A 25,008-nucleotide genomic window follows, 5' to 3' on the forward strand; every position below is an offset into this window, starting at 1 on the left:
CTCAATCCTCCACTCCTTTGATGAGATTCTTCATTCCTTCTCCTTTCATGGTCCTTTCCCACGCCTCAGGTGCCTTCTCAAATGGAACAACATTGCTTATAAAGGACGAAACTGATACCTTGCGTGATTCAAGAAGGCCCAGGGCAATTTCAAAATCACCAGGACCGTACCGGAAACAAGTCTTCATGGTAATCTCCTTCTCGCACATGGCATGAATGGGTAGAGACTGTATGGGCTTGCCCAGTCCAATTTGCATGAACGTTCCGCCTGATGCTAGACATAAAATGCCGGTATGTGCTGATATTTCAACCCCGGTACATTCCAGCACTGTGTCGGCACCTATATCAAAACCTGCCTTTTGCTTCAGTCTGGCAGCTTCTTCTTCAGGAGTTGCATCCAGCCGGGGCTGGAACGTGTGACAATCTACAACCCCCTTGGCAAAAGAAAGTTTATCAGGGTTAATGTCTGTGATAACAACATTCTTGGCTCCATAAGCCCTCGCGGTTGCTGCAGTAAGACATCCAACAGTTCCGGCTCCTTGCACGATGACGTTCTGACCAGGTCGTATATCAGCAAGACGGACGCCATGAACAGCAACACTTAGGGGCTCGACCAGAACAGCCTCTTCGAGGCTGATGGAGTCGGGAATTTTGTAAGCAAAATCCTCAGGGATCTTAAAAAAGCGAGAAAGTGTCCCATGAGTGAACGGAGGGTCTGCAGCGAACTTCATCTTGCGGCATAGATTGTATCGTCCGGATTTGCAGTAGCTACAGCTCTTGCATGAGAACCCTGGTTCTATAGCCACGCGATCGCCCGGCTTGAGTTGGGAAACTGCTGGGCCAACTTTGTGGATTATGCCCGAGGCTTCGTGGCCCATTACAAGGGGTTGTTGTTGACTGACTTTTCTCGCAAAACCGCCTTTAGTCCAGAAATGAACCTGAACATGTCAGTGATACCAATAGAAAGGCTGAATGGCAATGCTCACATCGCTACCACAGACACCTGTGTATGCAATCTTGACGATGACATCGTAGGGGTCCTCGATCTCAGGAAATGGTCCGTCTTGAAACCTGGCATCTCCAGGACCGTATAGGAAACAAGATGGGTTCTACTGGGGAGTCAGTATTGTAGAGATCGTGTTTGATGCCACTTACTGTTTCAGCCATTCTGCTAATTCGAGTTGCAGCCCGTGTGTGGTGTTGAAGTTGAAGAGAGGGTGAACCCGGAGAGGTACCTTACTTTTTCTAGTACTGGGGTTTCTCATCTAAATACAAATTGTAGTCGAACACGTCAGGATACCTCCGCAACTCTAGTCAGGTGACTGTTTATCGGGATACTGTTTTCCGAGTGAGGGGAAATCATGAACCAAGGACAGCACTTTTGTATCTAGCCATACCGAGAGACATTTGATTCTCTCTTGGAACTACATCATTTTCCATAACACGGATCGATACTCAGACTCTTACTTGGGTATCTCTATTACGCAAAAATAATCAATAATGTTCCATACGCGAGGAGTGACATTCATTCTCTATGCTGTATAGTTGCACTTATGCAGAGTATTATCCGTAAACTGTACTTGATATTTAAGGCAGCACATAACCTCCATCGATAAGCAAATCACTGCCTGTCATATAAGTCGAGGCGTCACTAGCAAGGTACAGATAGAGGCCCTTGATCTCCTTGACATGACCCTGCCTTCCCAGCACAGCCATTCGGTATGCCTCGTTGAGAGCTTCAGGGCTTGCACCCATCTTTGTGTCAAAGAAGCCAGGAGACACGATGTTGACACGTGCAAACTCGCGCCACTCTCGAGCAAGGGACTTTCCAAAGTGGGTGATGAATGCTTTGCTGCCGTTGTAAACAGGCTGATCGGTTGGTACGTTGACAATATGGGCACTCATGCTGGATGTGATGATGAAGTTGCCGAAACCTTGACGCTTGAAGATCTCACCAACGTATTTTGCAGAGTAGACAACACCGTCAACTGTGCGGTGGTCAGACATGGTAAACAAGTTGGAAGAAATACATACCATTAACAGACATTTGCTTCTTGTATTCTTCGATGGTCTGCTCAAGAATTGGTTTTGAGATGGCCATGCCTTGGTACGTCAGCTTTGTTTCTCATACAGAAAGATAATGATAGACCTGAACATACCTGCATTTGCGACATAGACGTCGATCTTGCCATAGTCATCGAGGACCTTTTTCAAGGCATCTTGAATTTGTTGGGCATCGGATACTAACACAAACAAGGTAAGCTACTGTAAAGGCTTTTATTCCTTCAAATAACCCTACCGTCTACCTTGTAAGCCGAAGCCTTGATTCCGTGCGTCTCCGACAACGAACGAGCCTTTTCGATAGCAGCGTCATTTCTATGACGGTATTAGTTAATGGTGTATTTGGAAAGGATAGAAGGACTTACGAGTTATACCACAAGGCAACGTTGCCTCCGGACTCAGCATAGCCTTCAGCTACAGCGTATCCGAGACCATCAGCGGCACCATTGACAACACAGACCTTTCCGTTCAGGCGGAATTGCTCCGTCACGTTGGAGGGAATGTTGGGAAATGGTCTGGGGAAACCATCTCGTATTTTAGAGGTCTCTTCCGCTGACATAGACATGATGAATGGTATGATATGGGTATTGTATGGTGATGTTTTCTTTATTATGGGTGAGAAGAGGGGTAGTAGAAATGTACTGTATCATAGGTTAGAAAGAGGTACTCATGATGTATGTGCTTGAACCCCGCATAGACTCGGGGTATTGTCGTCCGATCCAGTTGATCTTTATCCATTAAACAGCTTATTTCCTAATTCGAACTGTCAAGCGAAATGTTACGTAGTAAAAAACGGTTATGGGGCCGTTATAATAAAAAATAAAAAAAGTCTAAACTTGACAGCAATACCTATCTAGATACTGTCCTGTAGTCATTGCAAGTCATGCATTTGCATCTAGATGGTTGTTCATAATTAATAATCGACTGCAAGGATAGAAAGGTACATGCTGTGTTACTATCTATATGCTTACCTGTGGGGCATTCTGTTAGTTAGCCTATCTATGAATAAACATATCTGTTCAGCTGGAAAATGAGACAAACAGCAATTTTTTTTACACCGATCTCCCAACGTCACGACTATTCAGCTCTCAGTTATTACGATTGGGATCGTGAATTCTAGTCGAAATGTGGCTTCATGAATTTCAACATGATGGCTCCTCTTTCATGTCGCGTCTCCTCAGTCTCTTCGGGGTAGTCTTAGTCGCGTTGCTCATCAATGCCTTTCGCAAGGGGTATCAGGCCCGCATGAAGTTCAAGGCTCTTGAAGCTCAAGGAATTGTGAGTTTCCCTGTTATCTACTTACCCTTCCAGCGTCTAATCGGCTTCAAAGCCAATCATGAAACATTCCATGATCTTTGGCCATCTCGAGTCTATCGGAAAGCTCGTTTCCTCTCTCCCGTCGGATGCCCATGGCGACTATTTGATGATGATGATCCGAGAGAATTGGCGTGAACTCTTCCCACAGTGCACCAAATGCCCACCCGTCGCCTACATCGATACATGGCCCTTCACCGCACCCATGGTGATATCTCTGAATCTTGATGTGTCATCCCAGTTCACAACACAGCACTCGCTGCCCAAGGCGTATGAACAGAAACACATCCTTTACCCATTGACAAAGAACCTTGATGTATCCTCTATGGAGGGCGAAGAGTGGAAGATCTGGCGTAAGAGGCTCAACCCGGCTTTCAGTATCCAGAATATCCACAGCCGCCTCCCAGACATTCTTCAAGAGGTTGAGGAATTTGCGGCTGTTCTTAAGAGTAAGGCAGGTAAGGATGGCCAGTGGGGAGACGTCTTCTTATTTGAGAAGGCCACCACCAATCTTGCTCTCGATGTAATCGTGCGCTTTTTCCTGTAAGTTCAGACACCAACTGCCAGGAATCCTCCATCCATGTTCCATTCCGTCATACTAATAGACTCTTCACAGAGATATTCGCCTGAATGAACAATGGGGAAAGAACTCACCCATGTGTCATGCTCTTCAAGACACCATTTCTAGAATGTACTTCTTTGTTAACATCACCAATTTCATCCAGTACTACAACCCATGGCGGCATTTTAAACTGTGGAAGAACTACAAAACTCTGGTTGAGAATCTAACTCCCACGATTCAAGAACGCATGAACGCACTTCAGGAAGATCCAACCGCCAAAGGAAAGACACTCATCGATCTTATTGTCCAGGCACTTCAGGAAGAAAAAGCTGAACAGAATGGTGCCGTTAACGAAGGTAAAGGTCAATCCGCCTTGGAGTTCGACTCCGACTTCATGGAAATGGCGGTAGGTCAAATCAACACCTTCCTGTTTGCTGGTTTTGATACCACTGCGGCGACCATCGCATGGCTGTTTCGCTTATTGTGTCAACACCCAGACGTCGTGGCTAAACTGCGAGAAGAGCATGATGCCGTCTTGGGCCCGAATGCTTGGGACGCTGCAAACGTGATAAGAGAGGATCCCCAGTTGGTGAATCACCTCCCATACACCCTAGCTGTTCTCAAGGAATCTATGCGATACCACACCAATGTTGGAAGCATGCGTCGCGGCGAGCCAGGCTTCTTCCTTGTTGGTCCTCCTGGTTCCGATCCTGGGTTCGATGGAAAGAAGTTGCCCACCGAAGGCTTCATTGTTTGGGATGGCTCTTGGGCAGTCCATCACGACCCTGATATCTGGCATCGACCGGATGAGTTTATTCCAGAGCGCTTCCTCGTCACCGATCGCCAAGATCCATTGTTTCCGCCAACTAACGGGTGGCGATCCTTCTTGGCGGGGCCTCGGAATTGTATTGGACAAAATCTTGTTGTACTTGAGATCAAGTTGGTCATGGCACTAGTGACTAGATGCTTTGATGTTGAGGTTGCATGGGAGGAATGGGATAGAGTCAAGTAAGTCCTTTCACATCCGGGGTTCATTCATAACTATTGCTGATCGACCCCTTTATAGTGGAACAACTGACTCCAAGAAAGCGCCGACAGTATGGGGCGATCGCTGTTATCAAGTTGGAACAGACTCACCACCAAGAGTCAAGAATAGTATGCCAGTACACGTTAGGGTTCGCACATAGTAACATGGCAGTTGGCCTTGTGGGATATAGCGAAGCATCAGATGCTGAGCCAACTTTGGAAGCAAATAGTGGCACTGATGCCCGTGTCTCCCAGCTGGAGATCACACTAGATTGCCCGGTCCTATTTTGTTGATATTATCATTATTTCGAGGAAATCATTATTAATACAAATGACAGGAAAGAACATCAGTATCTATCTTGAAATCTTCACTCAGGGCTTCCCATGTTTCATCACACTCAGACCCCCTTGAGCAATATCAGTCCTGAACACCTTGGGTTCAAACGACACGCACTCAACCCCCTGATAGGCCTTGTCCCGGGCCTGTTGCAAGGTCTCTCCGTAGGCGGCCACCGAGAAAACTCGTCCCCCTGCTGTCCTCAGTAACCCATCGCTGCCTTCATCCCGATGAGTTCCCGCGTGAAAGATGATCACGCCATCAGGAGGCCTCCTCAGCGTGATGGTCTTGCCTGTCTCATAATCACCAGGGTATCCACCCGATGCAATAACAACATTGCAAGCAAAGCCTGGCTTGGCCATGATGGTGTGTTTGACTTGGTCAAGTGTGCCGTTTGTGCATGATAGTAAGACATTCGCCAGGTCTGTTTCCTCAGCCAAGAGAAGCATCGAGCTTTGACTTTCTGGGTCGCCGAACCGCACGTTGTATTCGATTACCTTGGGGCCGGACTTGGTTACCATGACACCGGTGAAAAGCAAGCCCTGAAAGGGACACCCTGGAAAGACAATCAGTCAGTCATCAGTCAGATCCAAATGGCTTCTGGTACCCCAAGGTGTTATTTACTTACCTTCTTTCTTGAGAGCTTCGAATGTTGGCTCCAAGATCTCATCGTCGATCTGTTGTGTCATCTCTGGGGTGACCATCGGAACAGGTGTGTAAACACCCATGCCTCCAGTATTGGGTCCTTTGTTTCCCTCCAGGATTCTCTTGTGGTCTTGACCGGCTGGGAGAGAATAGAAAGTCTTTCCGTCGCTGAAGGTTAAAATGCTGATCTCGAATCCTTCCATGTACTCTTCGATCACTACTGAAGACCCTGCTGTAGAGAAGACTCCATCTTTCATGATACTTCGAAGGTTACCCAAAGCCTCCTCAGGTGTCTCGGGCAAGACCACACCCTTCCCTGCAGCGAGACCATCGGCCTTGATCACGATTCGGTGGTCGTCATCGATGAAGACCTTGCGCACGTAGGCGCTGGCCTCGTCGAAGTCGTCGAAACTGCTGTGGGCGGCAGTGGGTATGTTGTAATTCTCCATAAACGTTTTGGCGAAAACCTTGGAACCTTCGAGCTGTGCTGCTTTACGTGATGGTGCGAAACATGGGATTCCCGCTATGAACCTGTCAGCCATCATGCATTTGTTTGGATTGACGGTCGGCTGTGACTGACCCTTTCTAAAACATTCCTCGATACCATTGACCACATCGTCATCGGGTCCAACTACTACCAATCCAACCTCGAGTTGCTTGGCCTTTTGCGCCAGGTCACTGTATCCTGTAGGGCCTGTCCGGATGCCAGTAAAATTGGAAATAGGGGCAGCGCCTTGTCCGACCTTGTTCTCATCGAGAGATGTTCCTCCGTTTCCGGGAAAGACGAATACCTCTTTAACTGATTGGGATTTGCTCAATCTCCAGGCCAGCGCATGCTCTCGGGCCCCCTTCCCGACCACAAGCACCTTTACACTCATCTTTTTCGTCGGTTTCACAAAGGCGGTTTGAAACTGAAGCTCGGCGTGGAACCGAATAAGTCAAGGGAAAGAGAATCGGGCGGAAACAAAATATGTTGTGAGAAAGAGAGGTTGGGTTTGTGGTTGAAGGTGTTTGTCAGATGCACGCAGCCGAGAGCTTAACACTGTTCAATGGGTCTGAACCTCAGCCACTTGCTTCAACAACAAAAATATCAATTATGCCTTGGTCTTGGCCAATTGTTGTTATATCGGATAGTTATTTCTATTTAATAAGCCCTTTATTAGAAGGTCTGAAGATCACGGATGTCTTGTAATGTTTCACGAAGGCCATTCAAGTGTTCATAGACACGTATTCTGGGCAAGCAACACGAAACCTTGCAGTCCTACAAATTGTAATAATTACGCAAGTTGGTATCTGACCAGCTCAACTTCATCAATCCGGCTACGCCTCTGCTTTACTAGACAATCCGTTTCTCGATAAACCCGCTTTCCCGGGTTAGAAACCATGCCACCTAAAACTCCGGAATTGATTCCGAAACTCCTTTGACACAACATCCACGCTCCGAAATATACTAAACTCAAGTTTATGCTTTATGATGATGTTAATTTATATCCGATCCATGATCGGCGTTAATTCCACACTGGTGGAGCTTATCATCAGTACGTCCTGATTCCACGAAGTTATCGGGAATTAGAAGCCCATAAGTCCGTGATATCTGATACTAAGACGAATAACATTGCATCAACATAATGCACAATAATCAATAGCACTCGGCCTACATCACAATTACACCTAAAGCTAAACAACAACGCAACCACCAAGATCAAAATGACAACCGCAGTCTGGCTTATCACTGGAAGCTCCAACGGCTTCGGTCTACTTCTGAGCTTGAGAGCTTTGAAGGCTGGTCATAGAGTCATTTCGATAGTACGTGATACCACTAGATCAGCTGATGCTGTCAGCCAAATCGAAAAAGCTGGCGGAAAGATCGTCACTCTTGACATGACCGAGTCCAAAGCAAGCATCAGCGAGAAGATCCAGGACGCAGAGAAGATTTATGGAAGAATCGACTATTTGGTCAACAATGCTGGATATTCTTGCTTGGGAGCCGTTGAGCTCTTCACGTAGGTTTATCTTCAACATAAAAGACGGATACAAACTAACACAAGAATAAGAGAGGCCGAGGCCGAACATCAAATCCAGACCAACCTATTTGGCCCCGTCTATGCACTCCAGGCTGCCCTTCCTGGTATGCGAAGCCGTGGTTCAGGAACCATCATCAACTTCAGCAGTATCGCTGGCCAAGACGCTCAACCAAGCTGTGGGCTCTACAGTGCTAGCAAGTTTGCCCTCGAGGGATTGACCGAAAGTTTGTCCAAGGAAGTCAAGGAGTTCGGTATCAATGTTTTGATTGTCGAGCCTGGAGCATTTCGCACCAACTTCCTCGACGCCAGCGTCAAGAGCAACGTATCAGTCGAGAAGGCATATGAGGGTACCTTGCTAGAAGGAACACTTACCAAGTTTGCGAACGCTTCGGGGAAACAGCGCGGCGATCCCAGCAAGGGAGTGGATATCATCTACGAAGTTGCTACAGGGGAAGGAAAGGCAGGTCATCTCAAGGGCAAGATCTTGAGGCTACCACTGGGCGAAGACTGCTTCACACGTCTCGGTAACAAACTCAAATCTCTTCATCACGATCTTGATGCAACTCGTGAGATTGGCACCACAACTGATCTGGAGGAGAAGTAGATCTGGGTACTCATAACAGTAGTTTAATAAGGAGTTATTATTATTCACGCATTATCTATGGCATCATTGCCGCTCCCTAATTGTCAGTAGAAGAATATCGTAACAGGCTTCCTGTGCACTACACCAGGATGAATGTCGGAACAACGAGATGTATTATAATAGGTAGTCCTTTGTGAAGATTACCAACGAATGTTCTGCCAAGGATTCTTTTGGTGATAATTTAATGCAAGATGCAATGTCCAACGGCAGTGTGTTCAGGGTGTGTTCTGTCCCAATACTCCAGTGTGCTATAGCGTCCTTGATAGACGTGCAAAGTCCCATATTATATTCGGAATCCAGAAGCCAAGCATTTCTATCATGGTGGCATAGTGGCGCCAGGCGAGGATTGGTATTGGGGGTATCGATTCTGGGCTTATTAGGCTCTAAGTGTAGGAATGTATCGTTCGTTGTTGATTGCCTCATTTCTGCACAACCTCATCGGGGGGCGAGTAGGAATTAATCTATATATGGTATTAGTATCAGATAACCACTCCAGTGTCGAAATATATACATACCTTGTCGGCTACCTGAAGCCACTCTTCCATACTTCGAACGTAAGGGTCCGCACTGGCATCTGCTACTGCCTCATGGCCCCAAACAACCATTTCATCGAACTCGGCTGTTATTTGCATGCTTTCTATTTGTTCTTCCTCGGCATCTACATCCACCACATGCTCTTCGACGGCAGTTTTGGGATCTTGTCGGGGAACTCGCTCGACGACAATGCCTCGATAGTCCTCAGGCAATTTGACAACCTTTCCCTGGAGTTTGCGTCCACGAAAGTATGCTAATTTCGTTCCATCTTATCATGTTGTCAGAGAGGCTTCGCAAACACATTTCGTTCTGGGAGTGACAAACCGTCGGTGGCAGCAGGGTTCCAATATGTCGATGTTGGTTCAATTGGGCCATCATGGTGTATACGACATGGAAGAATGTTTGCCACTGCCTTGGACTTGTTCTCGTCGGGCTTCAATGAAAGAATTGGTTGTGACATTATGGCTGTACAGTTTTTGTTCGTTGTTTAGGTAGGAGAAGGAGAACGCGACTAGACGCGTTAAGTGTCTGCGGCAACGGATGACTTATCTTATCTCCGTTTGATATAGGCTAACCCCTTCAGGGTCAGATCGTCCATTCATCTAATGGGAACCTCTAACTACTAAAACATGCATGTGAAAGGAACACAGGCCTTCACTTTGTCGATGAATTATCTATGCTTTGTTTATGTACAATCCTTCAGTTCAGAGGTGAACTACCGCCTACAGCCAATACTTAGTTCCACCAAAATCCACCTGCAATAATAATAAGAGCAATTGATGAGATTAGTAGTTGGGCCGCGCTTTGGTATATATACATTCCAAGACTATATGGGTATCTCGAAAATTACGGCAAATAGTCAGTTGCCTTTCATATTCCGGTCGAAACAATGATTCCAATCAATTACTTCTTCTTCTTCTTCTTTGGCTTGTTTCCTTTTTGACCTCCTCCAGACGCTGTGTTTGGCGCATACCGATTCGCGTGGTCCACATCAAAAGCCGGCTTGTGTTTGCGAAAAAGTAACATCGTCGCTCGTGCATCTTCAATACTGGAATGCTCTCCGCCTTGTATCCCAACCCCTAACAAGTTTTGGGCAAGTACTCGTAATGATGGCTTTCTCCCGTTTGCGTATTTTTTGAATCCTGAGAACTTGGCTGTGTCGCGTATGTCTTTTCCTTGGTGGCTGAGAATGAGAGCTTCCAAATCATGCTTGAGGTCATGGCCGATCAAAATCCGACCTTGAAGAAGCTTGTCAATCTCTGCCTGTACTTCCTCAAAGTCCCGAGCAAATCTCATAGATTTTTGACTGATCCCGCTGACGGCTGTTCTCCAATTTGTGACCTTCTCCTTGGGTTTCACATAAGAGTCGTAAACTTGCACGCCATGAAAGTCGACGACGCTCACACGAGCGAGAGCTGATTCATGGCCACCTGGTCCGACACCAACCATCTCGCAGTCGATAGCAATGTATTTGCCGACCTCGATGCCCTCTGTGAGTCCATGGTTGATTTTATCTTTTTCGGCAGCAAGCATCATTGAGTTGTCTTTAGCACCCAAATTGTACGCTTCAGCGAGAGCTTCTGCGGATACATCATGGTCTTCTGCCCATAGCGCAAGAGATGTCGAGGTACCTGGCACTGTCTCCTCAATCTTTGAACTGTGAACACCGCCCATTTGTTTCTTGCCGCTTTTTGGCGCTGCTTTTGCTACTGTTGATGTTTTTGTTAAGAACGTAGAGGCCTTGGGCTTTTTCGTTGGTGGATTTGTTGATGGGGTCTCCGATTTGCGCTTCAGAGATGGCTTTGACGCGGATTCTTCCTTGAGCTTTGCTTGAAGCTTCTTCCAATTCGAAGAAAGCCCAGCCATTCTGTTTAAGATTGAAAATATCGGCCTGAAGAATCGCGGCCAATTTTTATGCTTTTGTATCAGTATTGATCAAGAGTCGCAAAGCAAAGAGTTTCTACGATGAAACAAACGGGATTTTGCAACTACCGAATTACTGATAAGACGGAATCATGCTCACCGCCTTGCTGATAAGAGTTCTGAATCATTTTCTGCCATGCCCCTCTATCATACTTCCTCCCATTTTCCATCTTGCGACACTTACGCGACAACCCAATAATCATCAACACACGACTACACAGGCGACTTCCATCATGGCTGGTGGTACACCCGGAGGCGAGCCTACTGTTGGCTCTGGTGAGCCGCGACTAAAAAGCCTTGCGACACCCGAAACGATCAAGACTGGATGCATTGCCTGGGTAGAGAAAGAGGGCCAGCCGCGACGCGCCGAAATTCTTAGCATCAAGACAACCAAGAGCGGCAAACAATTTTACTGCAATTTCGATAACTTCAATAAACGACTGGACGAATGGGTACCTGTGATCAGATTGGACTTTACTCGGGAGGTTGAATGGCCAAACCCAGAGAAGGACAAGCCCAAAGACCCAAAGGCGAAGAAAGTGCCCACTGTGCAGTCTAAGAAGACACAACCTTCGAAAAAGTCTCAAAAGAGGCCAGGCAAGCGAGAGCAATCCACTACATCTGAGGCCAATACACCACATCCTTGGACTGGTACGCAATTTGTTCTCTATTCAAGTATATCTGCTAATAACCGTTTAGATTTCGTAGAGAACCAAAATCGGCAAAAGTCTGCCTCGATCGGCCCCGATGGTGATAGTCAGGCACGCGCCAGCGTTGACGGTGGTGCAACACCTGTGGGTGATGAAATGGAAGTGGACGAAAGAGAAACAGAAGTCAAAAGGGAGCCGGCAGAGTTCAGTCGTGAGGTCGAGATTGAGAAGCTTCGTACATCCGGCTCCATGACTCAAAACCCAACCGAAGTCTCACGAATCCGAAATATCTCAAAGGTTCAGTTTGGCCGTTTCGATTTGTATCCGTGGTATTTCTCGCCATACCCCGAGATCTTCAGCCAGGAAGACGTTATCTTTATCTGCGAATTTTGTCTGAGCTATTATGGGGACTTGAAAGCTTTCACGCGACACCGAAAGAAGTGCACACTACAGCACCCACCTGGAAATGAACTCTATCGAAATGAGGACATATCTTTCTTCGAAATCGATGGCCGACGACAGCGAACGTGGTGTCGTAACCTTTGTCTTTTGTCCAAGATGTTTCTTGACCACAAGACACTGTATTATGATGTGGACCCTTTCCTGTTTTATGTCATGACGACACGAACCGAAAAAGGAAATCACTTGGTTGGGTATTTCTCCAAGGAGAAGGAGAGTGCGGACGGGTACAACGTTGCTTGTATTCTGACCATGCCTCAATACCAGCGTAAAGGCTACGGTCGACTTCTGATCCAGTTCTCGTACGAGCTTTCTCGAATTGAAGGGAAACTCGGATCTCCTGAAAAGCCACTGTCAGATTTGGGTCTGCTGAGTTATCGACAATATTGGTCAGAAAACATTCTGGAATTCCTGGTGGGCTACAACGAACGTGACGAAAAAGTCACAATTGAGGCGATTTCTAATGCTCTGGCCATGACTACGCAGGACGTCGAGCACACCCTCCAAGCATTGCGGATGCAAGTCTACCACAAGAGTGACCACAAGATTGTGATCCCTGAGAAGTTGATCCAGCAACGCGAAAAGACTAAACTGAAGAGGAAACGAACCGTGGATCCAACTAAGATCCAATGGAAACCTCCAGTGTTTACAGCTTCAAGTCGAACATGGGGATGGTAATTGTAGTAACTCAAAGCAAGCGAAAGAAAAGATAGTTTTAAATGATACCCCTATTCATATACCTAAGAAGTCCGTTCGCATCATAGTTAGGCTATGGATTAGCGAAGTGCATGTTAGCCCGTCGTTACCCCAACTTTCACAAGCCCCACGTTCTGTAACTCGAGCTCTGGTGGAGGTCAACCCGCCCGCCCTACGTAATCAGTACGAAACGGCAATGCGACAGCTGTTGGCAACTCAAGCCCTGCCAAAATCATCAGTACACACCTAACCGCTACTAGAATCAGACAATCTCTGTGTTTCTTAGACTGCAATCCATCTTCACTTCTGGCGACATCAGCGCGGGTCCATCATGACGCTTCGTCTACTAGCATCGAGCTTACTCGCTCTGAGCGCAACACTCGCCAGCGCCAGTCCTGACGACGAACAGCAACCTCTTGCCGACTACCGTCGCATATGTCCCGATTACACACGATACGCTGCATTTCCTCAGTAGGTTGATTGAATTGCGCAAGAACAGAGTGATTTTTTAGCTAATATCGATTCATCATAGTCGACCATTCAGTGAAGGTCCTAAGGCGCTCCCATACCAACGGCCGAGCAAGCAATGTCGGACGTTTCAGTCAGATGCGATTGAAAAGGTCATTGAAGATGTGACGTCGCGCATGAAAGATCCAGACCTGGCACGATTGTTCGAAAACGCATTCCCTTCGACGACAGATACGACCGTCAAATTCCACACCAAAGGAAAGACGGATACTGGCTTCTTTCGCATGGGAAGCTTTGGAGGATTCCACGATGAAGGGGCTTGGGAGGGACCGCAATCATTCATCATCACAGGTGACATTATCGCCGAATGGCTGCGCGATTCGACAAACCAGCTACGGCCTTACCAGCCACTTGCTAAGAAGGACCCTGCCATACATACATTATTGCTCGGCGCCATCAACACCCAGGCTGAGTATGTGATTGAGTCTCCGTACTGCAACGCCTTCCAGCCACCACCTATCAGCGATCTTCCCGTCTCGTCTAATGGACAAGACGATAATGTTCACCCCGCATACGAGCCTCGGGCTGTCTTTGAGTGCAAGTACGAGCTCGACTCTCTGGCGCATTTTCTCGCTCTTGGTAATGATTTCTACGATCATACAGGCTCGATAGACTTCGTGAATAAGAGATGGTTACGAGCTGTTGATACGCTTCTGAACGTGCTCACCGAGCAGTCCAAGTCGACCTTTGATCCCAAAACTGGCGAGTTTCAACGCAATGAGTACACATTCTCACGTCGCACCGATACGGGAACCGAGACTCTCAACTTGAGGGGCATCGGCAACCCCTTGAACTGGGGCACAGGATTGGTTCGCTCAGCCTTTAGGCCTAGTGATGATGCTACCATCTTGGGCTTCTTTATACCCGCCAACGCGCAAATGTCTGTTGAGCTGAAGCGAGCATCCAAGATACTCGCGGCGGCTGGTAAGACAACACTTTCTCAAAAATTGGAGACATGGAGCACAAAACTCCGCGAAGGTGTTATGGAGCACGGCGTAATCAAGCACAAGAAGTACGGAGACGTCTTCGCTTACGAAGTTGATGGTTACGGCTCATCGATATTGATGGACGATGCAAACTATCCTTCACTGCTGGCGCTTCCTCTTATGGGATTCTGCGAAGCCAGCGACCCCATCTACCAGAACACCAGAAAGATGCTGTTGGAGAAGGGCGGAAACCCATATTATCTCGAAGGAAAGGGCTTCAAGGGTATTGGAGGTAAGGCACTTATTTCTACAGGACTATTCGCAATGACTGACATTTTATAGGACCTCATATTGGACTTCGAAATGCCTGGCCAATGAGTCTTCTAGTGCAAGCGAGAACTTCAGACAACGACGAAGAGATCAAGGAATGCATTGATCTTGTCCTCAACTCTGCAAAGTTGGGCTTGGTTCATGAGAGTATTGATGTTGAGCATATTAGCCAGTATACTAGGAGCTGGTTTGCATGGGCCAATGGCGTATTTGCTTCTACGATTCTTGATCTGGCGAAGAGGAAACCACATTTGATCTTTGGCGAGGGTGCTACGGCGTATGAGATCTGATTGATAAAGGAAGCTGTTCAAACTAAAAGGATGATTTTGGTACATTCAGGGTATGAAGAATGATAAATTGAATGGTTGGTTCTAAATCTGATGGGCAAACTTGCCCATATGAAACCCCAGATTACATGACAAGAAACAATCATGTTTCTAAAACATCCAAATTGCTAATAGTTACAAAAATGACTGGGGAAATCATCAATGTAAGGGCGTACGTAGATCGATCCACAGTTATCCGTTCATACCCCTCCTTCACACTCTCTCGAACATACAGCCGAACTACAACTCCATGGCTTTCTCTAAACAGATCCGACATCGGTCTCTCGAGCTCATTGGCAGTATTTTCAAATATAAATATTGCGTCGTTAATAAACAACAAGAAAGACAGTTCTATAACACTTCAGCATACAAAGCTTTTATCTTGTCTCATTCTACAGCATCTTCCCCTCTATGTCATAATCGTAACATCTGCCCCTCAACACCACCACTAACATCATCATCGTACATCCACACAGCAAAGATGACGACGAAAACAACTCACGCTTCAGAGGTTGCCTCCAATCCTCAATCGGGAAAACACCAAATTAACCTCATCCGTGGTTGGCCAAACCCAGGTCTTCTCCCTGTCGATCTCATCTCAGCAGCAGCCCAGCGCAATCTTTCTGATCCGTCCATTTACGTCCCGGCTCTACAGTACGGTGTTTAATAGACTTATTGTATGATAAGTAGCTAATTCTAACCTAGATATGGCGCTGACCCGGGATATCAGCCTCTGCGCGAAGAATTGGCGACCTGGTTGTCTGAGCACTACCGTGTCGAGCGCGATCCCAATCGCATTTGCATTTCAGGCGGCGCAAGTCAGAATGCCGCATGCATTCTACAAAGCTTCACTGACCCTCATGTAACACAAGCTGTGTGGTGTATTTCACCATCGTACCATCTGGTCTTCCAGGTCTTTCGCGACAATGGCTTTGATGGAAGGCTGAGAGCTACGCCTGAAGATGAGGAGGGTGTTGATATTGAAGCATTGGAGGCTAAGATTGTCGAGTTTGAGAAGAATGCGCCAGAAGCCAAGGTAAGCTTATAGTGATTCCAATGCATACTCATATTGACATATGAATAGCCTCCTGTGAGTGATGCCGGGAAGGATCGTAAGCATTATCGCCATGTCATCTACGCTGTTCCCACATGCTCAAATCCTTCTGGCAAGACAATGTCACTACGTCGCCGAGAAGCACTCGTTCGCCTTGCTCGCAAATATGACGCCCTCATTATCTGCGACGATGTTTATGACTTTCTTCAGTGGCGCATTGACAGCGATCCCAGCCAAGTATCTGCGCGTGTAAGCGACCACGATCATCCTGAGATGCTACTCCCTCGCCTGTGCGACATCGACCTTGCCATGGGACAGGCGGGCAATGATCCCCAGGGCTTTGGTCATGCCGTAAGCAACGGGTCTTTCAGCAAGCTTGTCGGGCCAGGAATGCGAACTGGCTGGCTGGAAGGCTCACCTGCGTTTGCTTATGGCCTCGCACAGACGGGTGCAACCAAATCTGGTGGTTCACCCAGTCAGTTCTGTGCATCTCTGATGGCTGATCTATTGCAAACTGGGGCTCTTCAGGAGCGACTTACCACAACAATAAGGCCCCAGCTTCAGCACCGTCACCGCATCATGATGGAAGCAATTCACAAACATCTAGGACCCCTGAGTGTTGGCATTCGAGATGCCGGTCTCCCTGAGGGGCTTGTTTACGGTGGTTACTTTGTGTGGCTCACGTTAGAAGAAGGGATCTCGGCCAAAATTGTTTCACAAGCTGCGATGGCGGAAGAGAACTTGGTGGTTGGCAACGGGACTATGTTCCAAGTGCCTGGAGACGAGAAGGCAGTTGACCTGGATAACGCAGTTCGGCTGACATTCGCATATGTCCCTGAGGAGGACCTGATTGATGGCGTCCAGAGGTTAGCAGGCGTGCTACGGAGGATAAAAGAAAACCCCGGCAAATACAAAGCATCTGCCAGCACGGCGGCTGATAGCGACATCATAGATGCCAACAAATAAGTCGAAGATGTCTTCCGGCCTAGGCATTGGAAGCGATAAAAGAACGGTCTCTCCACTATCGTCAGTATTTTTAAATTGATGAGCTCGGTAGCGTTAAAAGATAACGTCATGCCATACTTGGGGCAGTATTGAAAACAGAGGACCCTTCATTATTCGGTATTATAAATCTATATTCCAGATGTACAATACTCATCTTATTGTGATTACATTTTTCGGTTGCATGAGAAGTGTGCCAAACACATTTGTAATGCCAGGCTATTTTACTTCTTCGAAAAGAAGGACATGATATTTCCTTGTCCCTTGGGTGCAGGCTTCTTCGCCTTTGATCCAGTGGATGATGCTGCGGCTGGTGTTGGGGCTGCTTTCTTTGCTGGTGGAGGAGCCTCATCTTCTGAGAAGGATTCCCAGCCTGGCTCTTGGATCGTGACTTGTAACAATTAGCATCTTTATCTGTAAAGCCCATAGAGGCAACTTACCCATGTATCCCTGGTCGTCGAGGATTCGCTTCTTCTTCATAACTCGTCTCTTGCCCCTCCTACGCCCATTACCAGTACCCGAAACCACTTCAGCGGGTTCTTTCTCTTCGTTCTTCGCCTCGGGTTCTGGCTGTGGCTCAGGTGCCTCCTCCATCTCTTCGTCGGCCTGTTCAGAATCCTTCTCAGATTCTTCCTTTTCATTCTCATCGTCATCTTCCATCATCTTTCGCAGTGCATCTTCTCGTTCCTGTCGCCTCTTCTTGATATCTGATGGATCGGCTGCAGGCTTCGAGTTTGACTTGGTCGCGACTATATCAGAGTCATCTGCCTCTCCGTCGTCAGACAGGACCATGGCATCATCCTCCTCCTTTTTAGGGGCAGGCTTAGGTTTAGCAGGTTTAGCCGCTGCTCTTGCAAAAGACTGCATAATTCCACCTGATGCCCCTCGCTTAAGAGACGCTGCTGGTTTCTTTCCACCGCTTGGAGCAGGTGTGGCACCCTTGGTTGAGGATGCTGCTGGTTCTTGCTTGGCAGCCTTGGTATGCTTTGTCTCTGGCGCAGCGGCTGATGCCTCCTGCTTGGGCTTTACGGCCGCTGCTGGCTTTGGAGCAACTGGCTCTTTCTTGACGGACTTTGATGAGGCTGATGCAGGTTGCTGAGGACGAACCTTTCGTTCTCTTCGTTGGGCATTCGGGTTGCTAATAACTCCGTACTTCCTGGATGCGGCAGTGATGTCTCCATCTGTCGAATACTCTGAGAGCTGTGCCGCAAGATCTACCAGGAGAGCGTGATCTTTTTGTGGGTGCAGTGCAAGGCTGTAAACATGAATTGAAGTCACTTCTTGGTATGCCGCCAGAATATCTATCGAAAGAGTCAGTCATCACTTTGATCGGCAAATATTCATTAAGCTGCACACCTCTTAGCTCCTCTTCCCGCGCCAGGGTCAGGGTGGACACTGGAGTCTCCTCTTGCTCAGGGATTGAGCTCGACATTTCCACATCGCTGTCCTCGTTGTCCAAATTTTTGGTACCATAAACCAGATAGGTAGCATGAACTGAATTGGCTTTTTGGGCATTCTGGTATTTGTGGAAGTCATAAAGCATTCTAGTAATTGTCAGGTATTGTTAAACAACTGTTTTGCGGCAGACTCACTCCTTTGCGGTGTTGACATGCACTTCCAGAGTTCGACTTAACAGCCGATATGTGATCTGCGTTATATCAGTGGACTGAACGTGAGAAATGGAGGATATCACAAACCGGTCGCTCTTCGCTAAGCAGACGGTCTGCTAGAAACTTTCTGTACTCCTCCATCTTATATTGTTTGTGATGGTTTGGGGGGTATCGGAGTCAACTGTGGTGAAGTCAAAAATACCGTTAGTATACTCCGCGCTTCAAGGTTCAATAATAAATGATTCAAGAGTCGGCTATAGGACACCGTGGATTTACATACTAATTTCGTCTTTTATGTTTTCTGTCGCCAAGTTTTCTAATAGAGACTAGTTACTACCCAGAGGCCAGGTAACGAACGCGCCTGAACGCGAGATCACGTGTGAATCTCTAAAGTACAGAAGGTGTAGCATGCTAACAGCAACAATATCCTTGTAGTGAATACCAGCAACCACCCCTGGCCCTTCACTAGCATCGTCATTCTCGACATCGCGTCTTCAACGCGACTAATTTATTCTGGGTCCAGGATCGCAAATCGACCCCTGTACTATACCGGCGAATTCTAGTTGTCATTTTTGTCATACATAAACACCAGCAGACTGTTTCTTCTTATTAAACCTCACCGATTTCTCCATGTCCGCGCACAACGTCCCCGACTCGACAGACTGGCTCGCGACGCCTCTCAGTGCCCTTGCCGCTGTCGAGGGCGCATTGCGATGCCAAGTATGCAAGGACTTCTATAAGACGCCCATGATCACCAGCTGTTCTCATACATTCTGTTCTCTCTGCATCCGGAGGGCACTGTTGAACGACGGCAAATGTCCGCTCTGTCGTGCAACAGATCAAGAGAACAAATTGCGAAGCAACTGGTCCTTGGAAGAGGCTGTACAAGCCTTTGTTAGCGCTAGATCGGATACTTTAGAGTTGGCGCGCAAAGGCAATTCCCAAAACACGACAACAAAACGAAAAGCCACGAGTGATAATCACGACCCTGGTAATTCGCCAGGTGGCAAACGGCTAAGGTCGTCGTCGCGATTACAAAGCACTCGTTCTTCAACCCGTCAGACGCAACAAATGAGATACGACGAAACTATCGAGGTGGCAGATAGCGATAGCGAAGGCGACGATGTATACCAACCACAGCCAGGTGAGTGTCAAGATCTTTCAAAGTCAGCGAATTGCTTCTAACCAATCTCAGACGATGGTCTGGTTGCATGTCCAGTCTGTCAAGATCGAATGAAGGACTGGCAGGTCTTTACGCATTTAGAAAGATGTACTGGGCCGAAGCCAAAACCACAGCGGACGGTGTCTGGTGTTTCGAGCTCAATATATAACCAGCAACGACAACCTACAAAAGCGCCCGACCGACTTCCCACGATCAATTACACTATGTTCAGAGACCAGGCATTGCGAAAGAAAATGACCGATCTTGGCATTCCGAACCAGGGCCCCCGCACTCTACTTGAGCGACGACACAAAGAATGGATGACGATATGGAATTCAAACTGCGACGCTGCACGACCTAGGACGCGCCAGGAATTACTCCGTGATCTGGATGTTTGGGAAAGGACACTTGGAGGGCGGGCCCCGACTACAGGGCAGTCTTTTCAAAACGCGGCCATGATCAAAGACAAAGACTTTGATGGCGCAGCATGGGCCGCCAAACACGACGAATCCTTCCAAGACTTGATCGCAAGCGCACAAAAAACGAGGCTTGAGGCAAAACAGAAGGCCGAGAAGGCGGCCATAGAAACGGAGATGGAAAAGACTGCCAACGCACATTCCCAGGCGCTGGAGCCAGAGTTTCTTCCTCGACGGCTGACTGGGCGGGTAGTCCCCCGTACAAGGGAACCACCAGAAGAAATTTATCAAATGCAGGAACCACAGGCTTTGAGTCGACAGCGGACAACTGGGAGAGTGTTCCCTTCACCGAGACGAAGTCGCCGAGAGCAGACACAGGCTTTGAGCCAACTGCATATTGAGCGAGAACTCCCCAATGATATAGGAGGGTCACTAGGAGAAGATTACCAATGATGGGCAAAGAACCACTGTGTGCACATAGATAGGAGTTGGCCAATTTGAGTGAATAGACAGATGCTGCGTGGACTGAGATACAATACAGTGATGCGAGAAACAGAAGCAACACAGATGCCCTAATGTATAGATTCTAACGAAGAATGACCCAATTTGTGCAATCTTAAGCTGAAACATAACGCCCCGGATACCCTACTACATTGATCATGTACACATATAAACTGTTGGGTCAGCAATGACCCTCTTCCTCTTGATATCCTGTGTCGTTGGCATTCCCTATATTGCCAGGTTCGCAATTCCAGTCTCGGCAGTGGGTGTCTGTTCCTTTTGTCGGACTTCCTCGGTGTCAGCGGGCACAGATGGGAGCTCGTCGAGTTTCTTTTGTGCCTCGGCCGCTTCCCGTTCCTCGCGCGCTTTCTCCTCTGCAACCTCTTTGGTCTTCTGCTTCTCCTCTTCCTTCTCGCGCTCCAGTGCCTCCATAGCCTTGAGCTCGTCATCGAGTACACCCTCGTCGACGACTTCGCCAGTTGACTCGGCCATGATGGCGCTGATCTCGTCTGTAGAGCTCATCTGTTCGCGCAGCTGATCCATAACCGCATCTACACGGTCTGCGCCACCAACTTGCTTGTTGAGACTTGCCAGCGCTCCGGAAGAAGCCTCCATAACGTTGACCATCTGCACGTTGTCGGCGGCCTGTTCAAGCTTAGCAGCGACTTCTTCCAGTTGGTTGAGGGTTGAGTATCGGGTAGCCAAAGACGCCTCTGCGATCTTCTTGGACTTGAGAGCTGCGAGCGCTGCCACGCGGTTTTTGCGAGTGACGGCATCTTTGGCTGTTTGTGAGAGTTCGTCGATTCGCGTGTTGAGAAGGTCGGTTTGATGTTTGAGGTTTTCTGTAAGCTCTTTGAGAGATGCAATCGCAGCATCTTCCTTTGTGATGCCACCCTGCTCCCCAGAGCCCTTGATCCTAATCGTGTTTCCATCATAGTCAATGACCTCCTTATCTCGCGACAAAAATTTCAGCAGCACATCCAGATCACTTTCTGTCAAGCGTTGGTCCTTAACAAGAGCCGCAGAAAATGCCTTCTGGAACTGTGCTCTGCTGAAAACGCGATCAAATCTCGACACCTTGTCTGCCATTAGATCGCCCAACTCCTTCGCAGCAGTTTCCATATTCTTGATAACGACATACTGGCCGGTTGGCAGCTTATCGTCTCCTCTAGAAGGGTCTATAACGCCCAGTTGTCGCAAAGTCCAGCTCATAACACTCCATGGTAGGCCTGCCCAGCTGCTCTGATATATACTTTGTTGGGATTTCTCGAAGTCGTTGAGAGGAATGAAATCGCGGCCAGCGGTCGATTCGCGAACTACGGTTCCAAGGGCAAGAGGTTGCCCGAACTCTTTGTGCTCCAGTGACCGGAGCAGCGAGTCGTCAAGTTTGAGGACGAAATGATCGGGAGTCGACCCGCGATGGGATATCATGCCCTTTGCGACGAGATCTGATAAGGCCTGGCGCCAGGCAGAGATGTTGGCTTGGTAACCATCTGGGTTCAAGGTGCGTTGTGATCGAAAGTCGGAGTATCGGGCTGGTAATCGCGACCTGGTAGACAAATTAGCAAACACCGATATAGATCGACAATACAAGGTTGTGTTACCTGCTGAAGCTCGGGTCGTTGTGGATGAGGTAGTCTGCAAGCTCGCCCATGATAATAAAAGTTGAGCACGCCTGCCTGTATGCATGCACTCCTGGTGGATATCAAGGTTTGAGGTTCCTTTGAATAAAACGGTCAAGAATCCCTTGGTCGTGGCGTTTTGTGTCGCAGAGTAAATGAGGAAAGGATGGATAATAAAGGGGGATGTCGAAAAGAAAATGACGACACTTTACTTTGGATGCATCCCGTGAATGTAAATCGGTGTAGCCCGTCTGTTTGGCTTGGGCTGTTACCAGGGACGATTGCCCTTGTAGTGGGGTTATAAGTGAATTAACAGGGGTCCGTTCGTTATCATTCGAACTTTGAAATCTTTCCATGGGCTGCTGGTACAAGACATGATGATGGATATTAATCGTGGTCAACCGGCACCTTGGATGGGCCCTTTGCTGAGCATATAGTTACCTATATATGATGTTTTACACTCATAGATAACAGCACATCTCAACATGTTTCTCCGAAGAGTCGTTACCATGCTCTAACACAGTCCAGGGTTAGTGATTGTTTGACAATCGGATCTGCAAGTATTGCAACATGGGCATGTCATGATGTCTTATAGAAAAACGTACTATTACAACGATTCTGTTATAAGTCCAGGGCTACGGCAGTCGACCTCAAAGCCGAGACTCCCTGCTACAACCCAAACTTTCGGTCTCCAAATATGTGCTTCTTTCGTCACTTTGGCCGGGATAAGGTAACTATTTGAGCTCCTGATAGGTCAGAACTCAGACGCAGGTCCTCCTCTTGACTCCAATTTACTGGAGTAAGTCGATGGGTCGAATCGCGGGGTAAGAAAAGGCCGCTCAGGTTGTTCGATCACATTAACTGAACAGGTCTAGTAGATGCTGTAATTCCGTTTTATCATGAATTGCCTATCGTAATTGACTATCGACTTTCATCTGGCCTTTATACTCGAATGTCTTATCACGATAATTAAACTGTCCTGCTGTGATATATCAGGGACAAAGACAAGACTTGTAAATAACTTCATCTTCACACGACCCTCATCAGTTACCTACCTATACCAGTCTGGGCTCCTCCTTGTTTTGTCCAAAACTCTCCTATCATATCCGATCACACCATCCTCATCTTCCTTACATTTCTCCACCTTGCTCTCTCAGTCTTAGTCAACAAATGAATACCCGTCGGCTCTTCACTACTGCATTCAAGACCCTCAACGTCTCTCTTACAAAGTCACATTCACTCCTTCCAATCTTCCGTCCCCTCCTCACACATCGCACAATGGCTTCAGCTGCTGCTAAACGTCTCACCGGAAAGACTATCCTTGTCACCGGTGCCTCCTCCGGCATCGGCCGTTCCACTGCTCTCGAGTTTGCCAGGACCGCACCCAAGAATGACTTGCGTCTCATTCTTACTGCACGCCGTGTTGACTCTCTCAAAGAGCTAGCCGAGCAGATCAAGAGCGAGGTCGGTGATGGCGTTCAGGTTCTTCCCTTCAAGCTTGATGTCAGCAACTCTGCCGAAGTGAAGAGCATCGTAACCAACTTGCCCGAAGAGTGGAGGAACATTGATGTTCTTGTCAACAATGCGTAAGTAGTTTGTTTGCAAAGACAATACGATACAATGGCTAATAGAAAGAAAAGAGGCCTTGTCAAGGGCGTGGCTCGGGCTCCAGAAATCGCTGAGGAGGATATGAATATCATGTTCCAGACAAATGTCACTGGTCTCATCAACATGACCCAGGCCATCCTCCCTATCTTCCTTGCCCGACCTGATGGTGGGCATGGCGACATCATCAACGTAGGCTCTATCGCTGGTCGGGAACCCTACCCTGGGGGTGGTATTTACTGTGCTACCAAGGCTGCTGTCCGCAGCTTCACTGAGAGCTTGCGAAAGGAGCTCATTGCCAGCCGCGTTCGTGTTATTGAGATTGATCCCGGCCAAGTCGAGACTGTAAGCTGAGCTCGGCCCCCGTAACTTACATGAGTAACTAACAGATATACAGGAGTTCTCCGTGGTGCGATTCTATGGCGACAAGACAAAGGCCGATGCAGTCTATGCGTAAGTAATCCTCTGAATTTGAAGTTACTCCTACAGTAAACTAATCACAAGCAGTGGGTGCGAACCTCTCACACCCGAGGATATTGCCGAGGTCGTCGTGTTTACAGCGACCCGCCGAGAGAATGTTGTTATTGCTGATACACTAGTTTTCCCCAGTCATCAGGTAAGCTTCAAGCTCGATACTCAAATGGACCGACTAACTTTGGTGAACAATAGGCTGGTGCCGGTTCCATGCATCGAAAGGGGGCATAGATTACTTAGAGTAGAAATCAACGAACAAGCATGCATCATGCCAATTTTTAAGTTGTGTGCAGGACAAATGATTTTAAATTAAACATGATCTAACGCGTGGCTAGTAGCTATAATCAATGACTAACAATGAATCCTTAAGGGAATGCATTACGGAATGTTCGAAAATTTCTCTTGCCCATAACTCATCTGACCCCGAAGAGACAGCAGACCAATATCGATCTTGAGTCACAGGCCTTCTAAGACCGAATAATTTGATATACCAGCGTTCCGTTAAGAACCCATTCTGAGATGAATCGGGCTCCTGCCGTCAACAAGTGACGGCACCACTGGGTTGCATTTTGCCATACC

At 47.7% G+C, this 25,008-nt stretch overlaps 14 protein-coding genes across 14 annotated transcripts; 7 read left to right on the forward strand and 7 right to left on the reverse strand.

Moving 5' to 3' along the window:
* Position 1: 1 nt before the first annotated feature.
* FSST1_007369 (chaperonin 10-like protein) lies at positions 2 to 1,166 on the reverse strand (the record flags this gene model as incomplete). The annotated part of the gene is made up of 3 exons (XM_083224146.1): positions 2 to 937; positions 986 to 1,108; positions 1,155 to 1,166. The coding sequence occupies 3 exons, from the start codon at positions 1,164 to 1,166 to the stop codon at positions 2 to 4; spliced, it is 1,071 nt and encodes a 356-aa protein (XP_083083330.1).
* Positions 1,167 to 1,586: 420 nt separating this feature from the next.
* Positions 1,587 to 2,625, reverse strand: FSST1_007370 (uncharacterized protein; the record flags this gene model as incomplete). The annotated part of the gene is made up of 5 exons (XM_083224147.1): positions 1,587 to 1,987; positions 2,034 to 2,102; positions 2,159 to 2,242; positions 2,299 to 2,375; positions 2,426 to 2,625. The coding sequence occupies 5 exons, from the start codon at positions 2,623 to 2,625 to the stop codon at positions 1,587 to 1,589; spliced, it is 831 nt and encodes a 276-aa protein (XP_083083331.1).
* Positions 2,626 to 3,185: 560 nt separating this feature from the next.
* FSST1_007371 (cytochrome P450) lies at positions 3,186 to 5,123 on the forward strand (the record flags this gene model as incomplete). Its single annotated transcript, XM_083224148.1, has 4 exons — positions 3,186 to 3,338; positions 3,391 to 3,917; positions 3,991 to 4,944; positions 5,003 to 5,123. The coding sequence occupies 4 exons, from the start codon at positions 3,186 to 3,188 to the stop codon at positions 5,121 to 5,123; spliced, it is 1,755 nt and encodes a 584-aa protein (XP_083083332.1).
* A 211-nt stretch (positions 5,124 to 5,334) lies between these two features.
* FSST1_007372 (phosphoribosylglycinamide synthetase) lies at positions 5,335 to 6,822 on the reverse strand (the record flags this gene model as incomplete). Its single annotated transcript, XM_083224149.1, has 3 exons — positions 5,335 to 5,855; positions 5,928 to 6,467; positions 6,525 to 6,822. The coding sequence occupies 3 exons, from the start codon at positions 6,820 to 6,822 to the stop codon at positions 5,335 to 5,337; spliced, it is 1,359 nt and encodes a 452-aa protein (XP_083083333.1).
* Positions 6,823 to 7,651: 829 nt separating this feature from the next.
* On the forward strand, positions 7,652 to 8,572 carry FSST1_007373 (uncharacterized protein; the record flags this gene model as incomplete). Its single annotated transcript, XM_083224151.1, has 2 exons — positions 7,652 to 7,947; positions 7,999 to 8,572. The coding sequence occupies 2 exons, from the start codon at positions 7,652 to 7,654 to the stop codon at positions 8,570 to 8,572; spliced, it is 870 nt and encodes a 289-aa protein (XP_083083334.1).
* Positions 8,573 to 9,030: 458 nt separating this feature from the next.
* FSST1_007374 (ribonuclease H2 subunit C) lies at positions 9,031 to 9,605 on the reverse strand (the record flags this gene model as incomplete). The annotated part of the gene is made up of 3 exons (XM_083224152.1): positions 9,031 to 9,072; positions 9,127 to 9,413; positions 9,470 to 9,605. The coding sequence occupies 3 exons, from the start codon at positions 9,603 to 9,605 to the stop codon at positions 9,031 to 9,033; spliced, it is 465 nt and encodes a 154-aa protein (XP_083083335.1).
* Positions 9,606 to 10,048: 443 nt separating this feature from the next.
* On the reverse strand, positions 10,049 to 11,011 carry FSST1_007375 (3'-5' exonuclease; the record flags this gene model as incomplete). The annotated part of the gene is made up of 1 exon (XM_083224153.1): positions 10,049 to 11,011. The coding sequence occupies one exon, from the start codon at positions 11,009 to 11,011 to the stop codon at positions 10,049 to 10,051; it is 963 nt and encodes a 320-aa protein (XP_083083336.1).
* A 290-nt stretch (positions 11,012 to 11,301) lies between these two features.
* FSST1_007376 (NuA4 histone acetyltransferase complex catalytic subunit ESA1) lies at positions 11,302 to 12,855 on the forward strand (the record flags this gene model as incomplete). The annotated part of the gene is made up of 2 exons (XM_083224154.1): positions 11,302 to 11,719; positions 11,768 to 12,855. 2 exons carry the CDS (start codon positions 11,302 to 11,304, stop codon positions 12,853 to 12,855), a joined length of 1,506 nt encoding a protein of 501 aa, XP_083083337.1.
* Positions 12,856 to 13,204: 349 nt separating this feature from the next.
* FSST1_007377 (glycoside hydrolase family 125 protein) lies at positions 13,205 to 14,947 on the forward strand (the record flags this gene model as incomplete). The annotated part of the gene is made up of 3 exons (XM_083224155.1): positions 13,205 to 13,344; positions 13,406 to 14,619; positions 14,670 to 14,947. The coding sequence occupies 3 exons, from the start codon at positions 13,205 to 13,207 to the stop codon at positions 14,945 to 14,947; spliced, it is 1,632 nt and encodes a 543-aa protein (XP_083083338.1).
* Positions 14,948 to 15,233: 286 nt separating this feature from the next.
* On the forward strand, positions 15,234 to 17,003 carry FSST1_007378 (pyridoxal phosphate-dependent transferase; the record flags this gene model as incomplete). Its single annotated transcript, XM_083224156.1, has 3 exons — positions 15,234 to 15,637; positions 15,689 to 16,019; positions 16,068 to 17,003. The coding sequence occupies 3 exons, from the start codon at positions 15,234 to 15,236 to the stop codon at positions 17,001 to 17,003; spliced, it is 1,671 nt and encodes a 556-aa protein (XP_083083339.1).
* Positions 17,004 to 17,263: 260 nt separating this feature from the next.
* Positions 17,264 to 18,790, reverse strand: FSST1_007379 (DNA polymerase subunit Cdc27; the record flags this gene model as incomplete). Its single annotated transcript, XM_083224157.1, has 5 exons — positions 17,264 to 17,430; positions 17,480 to 18,340; positions 18,396 to 18,583; positions 18,632 to 18,687; positions 18,737 to 18,790. The coding sequence occupies 5 exons, from the start codon at positions 18,788 to 18,790 to the stop codon at positions 17,264 to 17,266; spliced, it is 1,326 nt and encodes a 441-aa protein (XP_083083340.1).
* A 489-nt stretch (positions 18,791 to 19,279) lies between these two features.
* Positions 19,280 to 20,680, forward strand: FSST1_007380 (uncharacterized protein; the record flags this gene model as incomplete). Its single annotated transcript, XM_083224158.1, has 2 exons — positions 19,280 to 19,793; positions 19,845 to 20,680. 2 exons carry the CDS (start codon positions 19,280 to 19,282, stop codon positions 20,678 to 20,680), a joined length of 1,350 nt encoding a protein of 449 aa, XP_083083341.1.
* Positions 20,681 to 20,956: 276 nt separating this feature from the next.
* Positions 20,957 to 22,382, reverse strand: FSST1_007381 (Snf7-domain-containing protein; the record flags this gene model as incomplete). Its single annotated transcript, XM_083224159.1, has 2 exons — positions 20,957 to 22,277; positions 22,333 to 22,382. The coding sequence occupies 2 exons, from the start codon at positions 22,380 to 22,382 to the stop codon at positions 20,957 to 20,959; spliced, it is 1,371 nt and encodes a 456-aa protein (XP_083083342.1).
* A 1,246-nt stretch (positions 22,383 to 23,628) lies between these two features.
* FSST1_007382 (SDR family oxidoreductase) lies at positions 23,629 to 24,660 on the forward strand (the record flags this gene model as incomplete). Its single annotated transcript, XM_083224160.1, has 5 exons — positions 23,629 to 23,936; positions 23,991 to 24,300; positions 24,353 to 24,408; positions 24,463 to 24,571; positions 24,625 to 24,660. 5 exons carry the CDS (start codon positions 23,629 to 23,631, stop codon positions 24,658 to 24,660), a joined length of 819 nt encoding a protein of 272 aa, XP_083083343.1.
* Positions 24,661 to 25,008: the final 348 nt, after the last annotated feature.

The sequence above is a fragment of the Fusarium sambucinum genome, chromosome II (assembly GCF_050947815.1).
Source record: "Fusarium sambucinum isolate potato_lamoka chromosome II, whole genome shotgun sequence".
In the NCBI taxonomy this organism is placed as follows: Eukaryota; Fungi; Ascomycota; class Sordariomycetes; order Hypocreales; family Nectriaceae; genus Fusarium; species Fusarium sambucinum.